Source organism: Tamandua tetradactyla, chromosome 6, assembly GCF_023851605.1.
Source record: "Tamandua tetradactyla isolate mTamTet1 chromosome 6, mTamTet1.pri, whole genome shotgun sequence".
NCBI classification, from domain to species: Eukaryota; Metazoa; Chordata; class Mammalia; order Pilosa; family Myrmecophagidae; genus Tamandua; species Tamandua tetradactyla.
The window spans coordinates 1,769,096-1,783,378 of NC_135332.1; the positions used below are offsets into that span (position 1 = coordinate 1,769,096).

General features: G+C 45.7%; 1 protein-coding gene across 1 annotated transcript in view; it reads left to right on the forward strand.

Annotated features, from left to right (window-relative positions):
- The window catches only part of MYO15A (myosin XVA), a 64,729-nt gene that overhangs the window by 8,316 nt on the left and 42,130 nt on the right, over positions 1–14,283 (forward strand). Inside the window, exons 8-12 of the mRNA XM_077163408.1 lie at positions 10,804–10,809; positions 11,104–11,207; positions 11,325–11,388; positions 11,759–11,872; positions 12,183–12,344. Coding sequence (XP_077019523.1) covers positions 10,804–10,809; positions 11,104–11,207; positions 11,325–11,388; positions 11,759–11,872; positions 12,183–12,344 — 450 coding nt within the window. The remainder of the gene's footprint in view (positions 1–10,803; positions 10,810–11,103; positions 11,208–11,324; positions 11,389–11,758; positions 11,873–12,182; positions 12,345–14,283) is intronic.

A 14,283-nucleotide genomic window follows, 5' to 3' on the forward strand; every position in this document is an offset into this window, starting at 1 on the left:
AAGAGAGGACGTGGCCCCAGCAGGCAGCAGTGCACGGGGCGAGGAGAGCTGCGAGTCCCGTGTTTTAAAGGCAAAGCCACCAACTGGCCGAGAGACCAGACTTCGGTCGGGGGCCTGAACCTCAGCAGGGCAGGGCTGGGAGGAGCAGGTTTGGCGAGAAGGCGATGGGGCAGCTGGAGGGGTTTGCTCACCATCAGGGCAGATGCTGGGGTTGTGCGGTGCTGCTTAAGTCTGGAGCCCAGGAGGAGGGCTGGAGGCAAACTCCCGCCTGCTTAGGTGTCGCAGCCATGCTCTCAGGGTTCCCCGTAAGGTTTGCAGTGGACGCACCGTCCCAGCCGGTAGGGACTCAGCAGGGGCAACCAGTCCCTCCCACCCCAGCGTGGGTCTCTGGGTGGGCAACCAGACCAGCCCCCCGTCTCCAGGCAGGGTTTCAGAGCCTGTCGGGTTAGCCGTCCGGACTGATAACCAGGGGGGCAGGGAAAGAAGTGAGTACACATCAAGCCCTAGGTGGGTTTTGTCCTCACGCCAGATCTCCATGGCAACCCCATGAAGTAGGAATAGTCGGACCCCTTTCACAAAAGGGGAAACTGAGGCTCGGGAGGACAGGTGACATGCCTGATGTCCCAGGTGAGGTGGTGGAGAAGCTGGGATTTGAAGCTCATGGTTAAAGTTCGTCTGGGCAAGGGTCAGGGGGATGGTCAGGCTGTGGCACCTGGCTAGGTCCAGGAGAGTCTCTGTGCCAAGTGCACGCTGGGGCGAGGCCACCTTGGCCTACTGTGATAAGTGGGGACTTATCTTCTAGCCCCTGCTCTGCCCTCCTCGTGTAACCACTCGGTGTCAGGCACGGCTGGATCCAGGCTCTTAGACAATGGTCCCTATCTTGGCTCCACCCTCCCACGGGTTGGCTCTTCCCCAGCTTGTCTCCCATTGGTCAGCAAGGTGATGCCAAAGTCTCAGGGCTCTCTCTCATTGGGTCAGACGTCCTCACTTGAGCCAATCACTGTACAGGGGGTCGTGTGCGCCATGCCCTGATTGGCCAAGTCCTCGGTCACAGGCCCTCCCCTGGGCTGGGTAGGAGAAGGGCTTCTGGAGTGCAGTGGGGTTGGAAATCCTCCGAGGTGCCAAATAGTCACCCTTTGGAGCCCTGATCCTTGGCCCAGGCCCTGGGTATGCACCCTGAACACAGAAGCAGCTGCCCCACCCTCATGGGCCCTCAAGGAGCTGCCAGACTAAGGGACAGTGCCGGGCAGACGCCAGGCAGGCCCCAACATGGACACCTGCTGCCACAGCCTTACCTGGACCAACAGGCCTGGCACGGCCAGGGACTAGATGGCAGATACTATTTCTGGCATGACAAGGACTCCTCCACTTCTTTCCCAAGAATTTCCTTTTGACTTTTTTTCCCACTTTAACTGTATCCATGTCGTGGATACAGTTCAGACTCTATTTACATCCCCAACGTGTCACCCACACCCATTAACAGGGCTCCTCCCTCACCCAACGGGGAGGCTCTGCACCAGCTGAGCCATGACTCCCCCTCCCCACATTGCATATTCCGACTATTTCATATCCTTGAGGTCAGATGATATTTGACCCTTTGTGCCTGGCTTCTTTCACTCTGAGTAGTGTTTTCGGGGTTCACCCATGTTGTCGCCGGCATCGGAACTTCGTTCCTTTTCCTGGCTGAATCGTATTCTGCCTTGTGGATGGAGCACATTTTAGTTATCCATGCATCTGCTTTTCTTTTTTAATCCATGGACACTTGGGTTGCTTCCACGTGTTGGCTACTGTGATAATGCTGCTTGAAAAACGCATGTACACGTGTCTGCTTGAGTCCCTGCTTCCATTCTCCAGGCTATATACCTAGAGGTGGGATTGCCAGGTCATATGGTCACTCCACACGGAACTTTTTGAGGAATCGCCAAACTGTTTGCCACATCGGCTGCACCAGCAATGCCTGAGGTCCCTATTTCTGCCGATATTTATTTTCTGGTTTTTAGTAGTAGCCATCCTAGTGGCTGAGCTGGTATCTCACTGGGGTTTTGATTTGCATTTCCCTAGGGGCTAATGACATCAAGCATCTTTTCAGGTACTTATTGGCCATCTGTGTGTCTCCCTTATAGAGAAACATCTATTCAAGTCCTTGGCCAATTTTTTTCAATTATTTTTTTAATTTTTTAAAAAAATATAACAACAAACAAATGCAAACATTCTTAACTTTTGATCATTTCATTCTACATGTATAATCAGTAATTCACAATACTATCACATAGTTGCATATTCATCATGATCATTTCTCAGAACATTTGCATCTATTCAGAAAAAGAAATAAAAAGAAAACAGAAAAAAATTCATACATACCATACCCCTTCCCCCTCCCCTTCATTGATCACTAGCATTTAATCTACTAAATTTATTTTAACATTTGTTCCCCGATTATTTATTTTTATTCCATATGTTTTACTTGCCTGTTGATAAGGTAGATAAAAGGAGCATCAGACACAAGGTTTTCACGATCACACAGTCACATTGTGAAAGCTATATCATTATACAATCATCTTCAAGAAACATGGCTACTGGAACACAGCTCTACATTTTCAGGCTGTTCCCTCCAGCCTCTCCACTACATCTTGAATAACAAGGTGCTAGCTATATAATGCGTAAGAATAACCTCCAGGATAACCTCTCAACTGTGTTTGGAATCTCTCAGCCATTGACACTTTGTCTCATTTCACTCTTCCCCCTTTGGTCGAGAAGGTTCTCTCAATCCCTTGATGTTAATTCTCAGCTCATTCTAGGGTTTTTCTCAGTCCCTTGATGCTGAGTCTCAGTTCATTCCAGTATCTCTGTCCCACGTTGCCAGGAAGGTCCACACCCCTGGGAGTCATGTCCCACGCAGAGAGGGGGAGGGTGGTGAGACTGCTTGTCATGTTGGCTGGAGAGAGAGGCCACATCTGAGCAACAAAAGAGGCTCTCTTGGGGGTGACTCTTAGGCCTAAATTTTAAGTAGACTTGACCTATCCTTTGTGGGGTTAAGTTTCATATGAACAAACCCCAAGACTGGGGGCTCAGCCTGTAGCTTTGGTTGTCCACACTGCTTGTGAGAATATCAAGAATTCAACTCGGGGAAGTTGAATTTCTCTCCGCTTTCACCATTCCCCGAAAGGGACTTGCAAATACTTTTCCAGTCAATGATCAAATCACTCTGGGATTCATCGGGGCATCACTCTGGACAAGCCAACAAAATCTCATTTCCTACCTGAGATTCCAAGTACTTATGACATTCAATCAAACTATCTACATGAGTTATATTAGGAAATGCTCTAGTCAAATTATAAATTTTGTAACAAATATTTTTTTTCTTTTTTTTATTAATTAAAAAAAGAGTTAACAAAACAATTAGAAATCATTCCATTCTACATGTACAATCAGTAATTCTTAATAACATCACATAGTTGCATATTCATCATTTCTTAGTACATTTGCATCGATTTAGAAAAAGAAATAAAAAGACAACAGAATAAGAATTAAAACAATAATAGAAAGAAAAAAAAAAAAAACCTATACCTCACATGCAGCTTCATTCAGTGTTTTAACATAATTGCATTACAATTGGGTAGTATTGTGCTGTCCATTTCTGAGTTTTTATATCCAGTCCCGTTGTACAGTCTGTATCCCTTCAGCTCCAATTACCCCTTCTCTTTTTTTTTTTTTTTTAATTAACGGAAAAAAAGAAATTAACCCAACATTTAGAAATCATACCATTCTACACATGCAATCAGTAATTCTTAACATCATCACATAGATGCATGATCATCATTTCTTAGTACATTTGCATCGGTTTAGAGGAACTAGCAACATAACCGAAAAAGATATAGAATGTTAATATAGAGACAAAAATAAAAGTAATAATAGTAAAATCAAAACAAAACAAATGTAACAAATATTTTTTGCTTTAGTCTCACACATAAGGTGACAATTTAAAGTATTAATTATCATCTGTTTTCAGCACCCTGCAATAATGACATCCCTTTGTTCTTCCTCATGCCAAAACATTTTTAAAATTTGTACATTGTACATTTCACTATTATTATACACTCTAGGCATTCCTCGATTATACCATCTCGATCTTTAACATCTACCTTTCTTTCTGATTTCATTTATGTCCCCAGCCCTCCTCCCTCTATCATTCTCACATGCAGCTTCATTCAGTGTTTTAACGTAATTACATTACAGTTAGGTAGTATTCTGCTGTCCATCTCTGAGTTTTGTATCCAGTCCTGTTGCACAGTCTGTATCCCTTCAGCTTCAATTACCCAATATCTTACCCTAGTTCTATCTCCTGATGGTCTCTGTTACCAATGACATATTCCAAGTTTATTCACTAATGTCAGTTCATATCAGTGAGACCATACAGTATTTGTCCTTTAGTTTTTGGCTAGTCTCACTCAGCATAACGTTCTCAAGGTCCATCCATGTTGTGTCATAATTCATAAGTTTATTCTGTCTTAAAGCTGCATAATATTCCATCGTATGTATATACCACAGTTTGTTTAGCCATTCATCTGTTGATGGACATTCTGGCTGTTTCCATCTCTTTGCAATTGTAAGTAATGCTGCTATAAATATTGGTATGCAAGTGTCCTTGTGTCTTTGCCCTTAAGTCCTCTGAGTAGATACCTAGCAATGGTATTGCTGAGTCATATGGCAATTCTATATTCAGCTTTTTGAGGAACTGCCAAACTGCCTTCCACAGTGGTTGCACCATTTGACATTCCCACCAACAGTGGATAAGTGTGCCTCCTTCTCCACATCCTCTCCAGCACTTGTCATTTTCTGTTTTGTTGATAATGGCCATTCTGGTGGTTGTGAGATGATATCTTATTGTGGTTTTGATTTGCATTTCTCTAATGGCCAGGGATGTTGAGCATCTCTTAATTTGCCTTTTGGCCATTTGTATTTCCTCTTCTGAGAAGTGTCTATTCAAGTCTTTTCCCATTTTGTAATTGGGTTGGCTGTCTTTTTGTTGTTGAGTTGAACAATCTCTTTATAAATTCTGGATACTAGACTTTTATCTGATATGTCGTTTCCAAATATTGTCTCCCATTGTGTAGGCTGTCTTTTTACTTTCTTGATGAAGTTCTTTGATGCACAAAAGTGTTTAATTTTGAGGAGTTCCCATTTATTTATTTCTTTCTTCAGTGCTCTTGCTTTAGGTGTAAGGTCCATAAAACCGCCTCCAATTATAAGATTTATAAGATATCTCCCTACATTTTCCTCTAACTGTTTTATGGTCTTAGACCTAATGTTTAGATCTTTGATCCATTTTGAGTTAACTTTTGTATAGGGTGTGAGATGCGGGTCCTATTTCATTCTTTTGCATATGGATATCCAGTTCTCTAGGCACCATTTATTGAAGAGACTGTTCTGTCCCAGGTGAGTTGGCTTGACTGCCTTATCAAAGAGCAAATGTCCATAGATGAGAGGGTCTATATCTGAGCACTCTATTCGATTCCATTGGTCAATATATCTATCTTTATGCCAATACCATACTGTTTTGACCACTGCAGCTTCATAATATGCCTTAAAGTCAGGCAGCGTGAGACCTCCAGCTTCGTGTTTTTTCCTCAAGATACTTTTAGCAATTCGGGGCACCCTGCCCTTCCAGATAAATTTGCTTATTGGTTTTTCTATTTTCGAAAAGTAAATTGTTGGGATTTTGATTGGTATTGCGTTGAATCTGTAAATCAATTTAGGTAGAATTGACATCTTAACTATATTTAGTCTTCCAATCCATGAACATGGTATGCCCTTCCATCTATTTAGGTCTTCTGTGATTTCTTTTAACAGTTTTTTGTAGTTTTCTTTGTATGGGTCTTTTGCCTCTTTAGTTAAATTTATTCCTAAGTATTTTATTCTTTTAGTTGCAATTGTAAATGGGATTCGTTTCTTGATTTCCCCCTCAGATTGTTCATTACTAGTGTATAGAAATGCTACAGATTTTTGAATGTTGATCTTGTAACCTGCCACTTTGCTGTACTCGTTTATTAGCTCTAGTAGTTTTGCTGTGGATTTTTCAGGGTTTTTGACATATAATATCATATCATCTGCAAACAGTAATAGTTTTACTTCTTCCTTTCCAATTTTGATGCCTTGTATTTCTTTTTCTTGTCTAATTGCTGGCTAGAACTTCCAGCACAATGTTGAATAGCAGTGGTGATAGTGGACATCCTTGTCTTGTTCCTGATCTTAGGGGGAAAGTTTTCAGTTTTTCCCCATTGAGGATGATATTAGCTGTGGGTTTTCCATATATTCCCTTTATCATTTTAAGGAAGTTCCCTTGTATTCCTATCCTCTGAAGTGTTTTCAACAGGAAAGGATGTTGAATCTTGTCAAATGCCTTCTTTGCATCAATTGAGATGATCATGTGATTTTTCTGCTTTGATTTGTTGATATGGTGTATTACATTAATTGATTTTCTTATGTTGAACCATCCTTGCATACCTGGGATGAATCCTACTTGGTCATGATGTGTAATTCTTTTAATGTGTTGCTGGATTCAATTTGCTAGAATTTTGTTGAGGATTTTTGCATCTATATTCATTAGAGAGATTGGTCTGTAGTTTTTTTTTTTTTGTAATATCTTTGCCTGGTTTTGGTATGAGGGTGATGTTGGCTTCATAGAATGAATTAGGTAGTTTTCTCTCCACTTCGATTTTTTTGAAGAGTTTGAGCAGAGTTGGTACTAATTCTTTCTGGAATGTTTGATAGAATTCACATGTGAAGCCATCTGGTCCTGGACTTTTCTTTTGAATGGGAAGAAGCCATCTGGTCCTGGGAAGCTTTTGAATGACTGATTCAATTTCTTTACTTGTGATTGGTTTGTTGAGGTCATCTATTTCTTCTTGAGTCAAAGTTGGTTGTTCGTGCCTTTCTAGAAACTTGTCCATTTCATCTACATTGTTGTATTTATTAGCATAAAGTTGTTCATAGTATCCTGTTATTACCTCCTTTTTTTCTGTGAGGTCAGTGGTTATGTCTCCTCTTCCATTTCTGATCTTATTTATTTGTGTCCTCTCTCTTCTTCTTTTTGTCAGTCTTGCTAAGGGCCCATCAATCTTATTGATTTTCTCATAGAACCAACGTCTGGTTTTTATTGATTTTTCTCAATTGTTTTCATGTTCTCAATTTCATTTATTTCTGCTCTAATCTTTGTTATTTCTTTCCTTTTGCTTGCTTTGGGGTTAGTTTGCTGTTCTTTCTCTAGTTCTTCCAAGTGGACAGTTAATTCCCGAATTTTTGCCCTTTCTTCTTTTTTGATATAGACATTTAGGGCAATAAATTTCCCTCTTAGCACTGCCTTTGCTGCATCCCATAAATTTTGATATGTTGTGTTTTCATTTTCATTCGCCTTGAGATATTTACTGATTTCTCTTGTAATTTCTTCCTTGACCCACTGGTTGTTTAAGAGTGTGTTGTTGAGTCTCCACGTATTTGTGAATTTCTGGCGCCCTGCCTATTATTGATTTCCAACTTCATTCCTTTATGATCTGAGAAAGTGTTGTGTATGATTTCAATCTTTTTAAATTTGTTGAGACTTGCTTTGTGACCCAGCATATGGTCTATCTTTGAGAATGATCCATGAGCACCTGAGAAAAAGGTGTATCCTGCTGTTGTGGGGTGTAATGTCCTATAAATGTCTGTTAAGTCTAGCTCATTTATTGTAATATTCAAATTCTCTGTTTCTTTATTGATCCTCTGTCTAGATGTTCTGTCCATTGATGAGAGTGGGGAATTGAAGTCTCCAACTATTATGGTAGATGTGTCTATTTCCCTTTTCAGTGTTTGCAGTGTTTGCCTCATGTATTTTGGGGCATTCTGGTTCGGTGCATAAATATTTATGATTGTTATGTCTTCTTGTTGAATTGTTCCTTTTATTAGTAGATAGTGCCCTTCTTTGTCTCTTTTAACTGTTTTACATTTGAAGTCTAATTTGTTGGATATTAGTATAGCTACTCCTGCTCTTTTCTGGTTGTTATTTGCATGAAATATCTTTTCCCAACCTTTCACTTTCAACCTATGTTTATCTTTGGGTCTAAGATGTGTTTCTTGTAGACAGCATATAGAAAGATCCTGTTTTTTAATCCATTCTGCCAGTCTATGTCTTTTGATTGGGAGTTCAATCCATTAACATTTAGTGTTATTACTGTAGTAGTACTTTCCTCTACCATATTGCCTTTTGTATTTTATATGTCATATCTAATTTTCCTTCTTTCTACACTCTTCTCCACACCTCTCTCTTCTGTCTTTTCGTATCTGTCTCTAGTGCTCCCTTTAGTATTTCTTGCAGAGCTGATCTCTTGGTCACAAATTCTCTCAGTGACTTTTGGTCTGCGAATGTTTTAATTTCTCCCTCATTTTTGAAGGACAATTTTGGTGGATATAGAATTCTTGGTTGGCAGTTTTTCTCTTTTCGTAATTTAAATATATCATCCCACTGTCTTCTAGCTTCCATGGTTTCTGCTGAGAAATCTACACATAGTCTTATTGGGTTTCCCTTGTATGTGATGGATTGCTTTTCTCTTGCTGCTTTCAAGATCCTCTCTTTCTCTTTGACCTCTGACATTCTGACTAGTAAGTGTCTTGGAGAACGCCTATTTGGGTCTAATCTCTTTGGGGTGCGCTGCACTTCTTGGATCTGTAATTTTAGGTCTTTCATAAGAGTTGGGAAATTTTCAGTGATAATTTCTTCCATTAGTTTTTCTCCTCCTTTTCCCTTCTCTTCTCCTTCTGGGATACCCACAACATGTATATTTTTGCGCTTCATATTATCATTCAATTCCCTGAGTCCCTGCTCATATTTTTCCATTCTTTTCCCTATAGTTTCTGTTTCTTTTTGGATTTCAGATGTTCCATCCTCCAGTTCACTAATCCTAACCTCTGTCTCTGGAAATCTACCATTGTAGGTTTCCAATGTTTTTTTCTACTGTATCTTTCATTCCCATAAGTTCTGTGATTTGTTTTTTCAGACTTTCCATTTCTTCTTTTTGTTCATTCCTTGCCTTCTTCATGTTCTCCCTCAATTCATTGGTTTGGTTTTTCATGAGGTTTTCCATTTCTGTTCGTATATTCTGAATTAATTGTTTCAGCTCCTGTATCTCATTTGAACTATTGGTTTGTTCCTTTGACTGGGCCGTATCTTCAATTTTCCTGGTGTGATTTGTTATTTTTTGCTGGTGTCTAGACATTTAATTACCTTAATTAGTTTATTCTGGAGATTGCTTTCACTTATCTTACCTAAGGTTTTCTTGCTAGATGAGTTTGTTGTCTATCTGTTCTTTGACCTTCAGTTCAGCTTTTTCTGGGCCTCTAGCTTAAGTTTTGTTTAACAGAGGGTAGTTTTTCCGTTCTTGTTTTCTTGTTTCTTGTCCTGCTTGTAAGGTGCCTTTTCCCTCTCCACCCTTAGGAGGGTCTACATAGGTATTACAGACTCCAGCCGGGTTTTCCAGGACTAAACTGACCTCCTATCAGGGGGATGGAGTCACCTATGTCAGTTTTCCCTGAGGGTGAGACCCAGCAGGTTGAAAGACTTTCCTGTGAAGTCTCTGGGCTCTGTTTTTCTTATCCTGCCCAGTATGTGGCACTTGTCTGTCTGCGGGTCCCACCAGCCAAAGATGTTGTGGCTCCTTTAACTTTGGAAGGCTCTCCCGCTGGGGGCGTGGTGGAGACAGAGGAGAGGTTGTAGGCTGGTTTTAATGGCTTCAAATTTCCAAGCCCTGCGGTCTGAATTCCTTGATGGAGGGATTCCACCTGAGATGAGCTTCACCTCCGTTTCGTCCCCTTTCCTCTTTTTCAGTTAGCCCAATAAGCTCCCTCCGCATTTTCACTTTCATTCCAAGGTGGCCCCTGTCCTTGGTCCCCCTGTGGCCTCTTGTGATTGCATCCACAGTTCCTCTGGCTTATAAGGACCCGGCATAGGGATCAGGCCCACCCCAATGCGGTTTGACCTCAGCCGAATAGTGTCTCCGAAGCCCCTATTTACAAGTTGCTCCTGTAAATAACGTCCTCAAAGGTCCTGTTACAAATGAGTTCACACTCACAGGACACGGGTTCCGTGGGCACATGATTCATGCAGCATATGTGGTTGGGTCATATGCCAGGATATGTGACCAGTATACCATGGAATACTGCGGACACGTCACTCCATGCACAGCGTATATCTAACAGGGCTCAGCCTTTAATGCTTTAACCAGGGCTGTTCATGGGGCGTCCCGGAGGTGGGGCAAGAGTGCAGCCCCAGCTATATGAGGGCCATGCTTCTGGGCAGAAGGATCAGCAAGTGCAGATGCCCAGGGCCCAGGGAGGGAGGGGGGAGATGCGGCCAGGTGGGGCTGGGCCGGACCGAGCCTGTGGTCCATGCAAGGACCGTGACCTTGGCCCTGAATGAGGCGGGAGCCAAGGGAGGACCTGACCTGCGATACGGGCTTGCAAAGCCCCCTGTGGCTGCTGCACTGAGGACCACCCTGCAGGGAGTGGGGGCATCAGGGAGGAGACCCCCCCCGGGAGTCCAGGCAGGGGGAGGTGGGGAGGGGGCGGGAGAAGTGGCCCGGGCAGGACTCCCCCCGGCCGGGCTGCACGGAGCCCAAGGGTCTCAGGTTGTCCCACCCACCATGGGGAGTCCAAGGGCCTGCGGCCCTCTGTGGTCCCCCCGCTGTGGCTGGGGGAGGAGGTGGTCAGTGTTGGTGACCTGCCTGTGGCCCCGTGTCTCTCTCCCCTCCTCATCCCTTCCGGGTGTGCCTGAAGATAAAGGTACGTGCCGTGCGTGTGTGTTTGTGTGTACGTGTGTGTGTGTGCACGTGCAGATTTATGCCCACATGTCCATGCATGTGTATGCAGCAGGAGCATCTGAGGGTGGGAGGGGCCCCGGGGCCATGGGAGGCCGAGGGTGGGGCACAGGGCTTGCAGTGGGGGTTGGGCAGCATGGGGTGAGGGGGGCCCCCGTGCAGTCACCCTCACAAAGGAGAGCCTTGGGGGAAATCTGTGTCTGGGGAAGGCAGACCAGTGCCCAGCCCCCCACTGCCCACACCTCCTCCTCGGGTTCAGATCCTGGAGGCGACACCCCTCTTGGAGTCCTTCGGGAACGCCAAAACCGTCCGGAACAACAACTCCAGCCGCTTTGGGAAGTTCGTGGAGATCTTTCTGGAAGGGTGAGTGGGAGGGTGGGGGGCTGCCGGGGAGCCCCAGCCCAGCCCCTGGTGCCCAGAGGCTGTTGCAGTCCCCCACTCCGCCTCCACCCCGCGGGCTGACCTGTGTCCCCCCCTCAGGGGCGTGATCTCTGGTGCCATAACCTCCCAGTATCTGCTCGAGAAATCCAGGATTGTGTTTCAGGTGGGCCGGAGCTCAGAGCTCGGAGCTCAGAGCGGACGCAGGGGGCCGGGGGAGCAGAGCTGGCCCCACACCTGTGTGCATGTCCACGTGGGTGCGTCCACGGGCAGGGCTCCCTCTCCCTACCTCTCCCGTCTCGACGCACCGCAGGCAGGCTCCCCCAGCACGTATGCACCCCTCCCGGAGCCCCCCCTGCCTGCGCAGCCCCTCCATCCGGACCCCACCAAGGAAACAAATGATAACATCAAGCTGGGCCTGGAGCCCTCTCACCCCCAGGGCGCCCCCACCTTCCCCCCGGGTTGGGCCCCGTGGGTGGTGTAGCGGGGGTCACCTTGGGCTGCTACCTGCCCTGGACCCACACAACACCTTGCAGGCCAAAAACGAGCGCAACTACCATATCTTCTACGAGCTCCTGGCCGGGCTGCCCGCCCAGTTGCGGCAGACCTTCAGCCTGCAGGAGCCGGAGACCTACTACTACCTGAACCAGGTGGGCGGCAGCAGGCACTTGAGGGCCGCGGGGCGGCAGGGAGACACGCAGGGCGGGCAGGGCTGGGCTGGGCTCAGGCTGGCACAGCTGTGATCTGTGCCTGGGAACAGAGTCCTCCCCACCCCTCCCCTGGTATGGTCCTCCCTGTCCTCTGGCCTGGTCCTCCCTGCCCCCCCACCCCGGCCTCCTGAACACCCACAGGCCCGGGACCTGGCTGGGCCGCTCCTCATCAGGCTCAGGGCCGAGCCGGGACTTGCGGGGCTGCAACCCCCGCCGCCCAGGCTCCCTGACCACCGCTGCCCTGGCCCAGGGTGGCGACTGTGAGATAGCAGGCAAGAGCGACGCCGAAGACTTCCGCCGGCTCCTGGCAGCCATGGAGGTGCTGGGCTTCAGCAGCGAGGACCAGGACAGCACCTTCCGCATCCTGGCCTCCATCCTGCACCTGGGCAACGTCTTCTTTGAGAAGTACGAGGTGAGAGGAGCCCTGCCGCCTGCTATGGCTCCCCAACACCCTGGGGCAACAAGCCACCCGCTGTGTTCCCTTTCGGGTCACACTCTGTTCGTGCCATTGGTCCTTTTCTCTCCTTCTGGGTGGTTCGTTTGCTAATTGCTGGTTGAGACCTCGCCGTGCGCATTAAAATGATCAGCCTTTGTGTCTGGTAGAAATTGCAAACACATCTGGCGGTTCTCCATTACATCTTGACTTATTACAAAAAAAATTTATTTGCATTTTTTATGGAGGTAAAATTCACATAACTTAAAATCAGCCATTTCAAAGTGAACAGTTCAGTGGCATTTAGTACATACATGGTGCTGTGCAACCACCCCTTCTATCTAGTTTTCTAGTTTGAAAACACTTTCATCACCCCAAAATAAAACCTCGCTTCCATTAGCTATCCCCCACCCCACCCCCGCTCCCCTCTCTCTAGCCCCTGGCAAGCACCAGGCTGTTTTATTTTTCTGGATTTGTCTAGTCTGGGCATTTCCTGTAGATTAAAGCACAGCCTATGTAGCCTTTTGTTTCTGGCTCCTTTCACCGAGCACAGTGTTTGACAGGTTCATCCGTGTTGTCACTTGGGACCTAAGACTGAGTCCTAGTCCATCGAACGGACGCACCATACTTGTTTATTCGTTCATGCATTGGCTGAACATTTGGGTTGTTTCTTCCTTTTGGCGATTGTGAGTTGTACTGCTACGACGTCTGTGTACCGTGTCTGAGTCCGGGTTTTCGATGCGCTGGGGTGTGTACCTAGTAGTGGGGTTGCCAGGTCACGTGAAACTTTGCTTCACTCTCTGAGGACTCGCAGACTGTTGTCCACATCAGCTGCCCTGTGCCAAGCAGGGGCTCGCACGGAAGTCAGCGCCACGATATGGGGATTTTGAGGAAAGACAGAGCTTTAATGCAAGGTGGACTGCGTGGAGACACAAGCACACCCTGGCTCAAATCTGTCTCCCCGAGTTAAAAGCACTTAGGGTTTCCGCAGGATTCACACGAAGGGAGGTGGAGACAGGGATGCTGTTTAAGTTGGCACAGATTGCTTGGTTACGTTGGGGTTACAGCTGGCAGGGAGCAGGCAAGCATAGACCGAGAAGCGCTGGGAAACGAGCAAAAGCCTGCTGGCGAAGCATTTGGTGAGAGATTCCAGCAGTGTTTAGATCGCTCAATTAACATAAGATAACAAGAAAAGGAGTGGAAAGAAGCTGAAAGAACATTTACAATCACAGCCACTGCAATGGGTGGCTTCGGCAGGGGTAGAGTCCCAGCAGCTGCGCTTCTCTGCATCCAATCCTCGCGTCCCTGTGGCGGTGAAGTGGCACCTCAAGATGATTTTAGTTTGCATTTCCCTATTGACTACTGATGTTGACCATCTTTCCCTGTGCTTGCTGACCATTTGTGTGTCTCCTTTGGAGAAATGTCATGCTATTCCAGTTCTTTGCCCACTCTTTTAAAAAAGCACTTTTTATTGGGAAATATAACATGTATACCAAAAAGCAATACATTTCAAAGTACCTCGTAACAAGTAATTGTAGAACAGATTTCAGAGTTGGGTTGTGGGTTACTGTTTTTTAGGTTTTTCCTTCTAGGTGCTCTAAGACACTGGAGACTAAAAGAAATATCAATATAATGATTCAGCACTCATACTCCTTTGTTAAAGCCTACCTTCCCTGTTATAATTCTCCTCTCCTTTGACCCTTCTCCCAAATCTTAGAGGTATTTAGGCTGTGCCCGTTCTAACTCGCCCATGTTGGAAGGGGCTGTCACTAATATGGGGTACAGGAATGGAACTAGCTGATGTTCTGGAGAGGCTGGGCCCTCTGGGGTTCAGGACTTATCTGGCCTAGGAGCCATCTGAACATTGTAGGTTTCTGGAAAGTAGTCTTAGTGCCTGGAACCTTTGTGGATAGAGCCC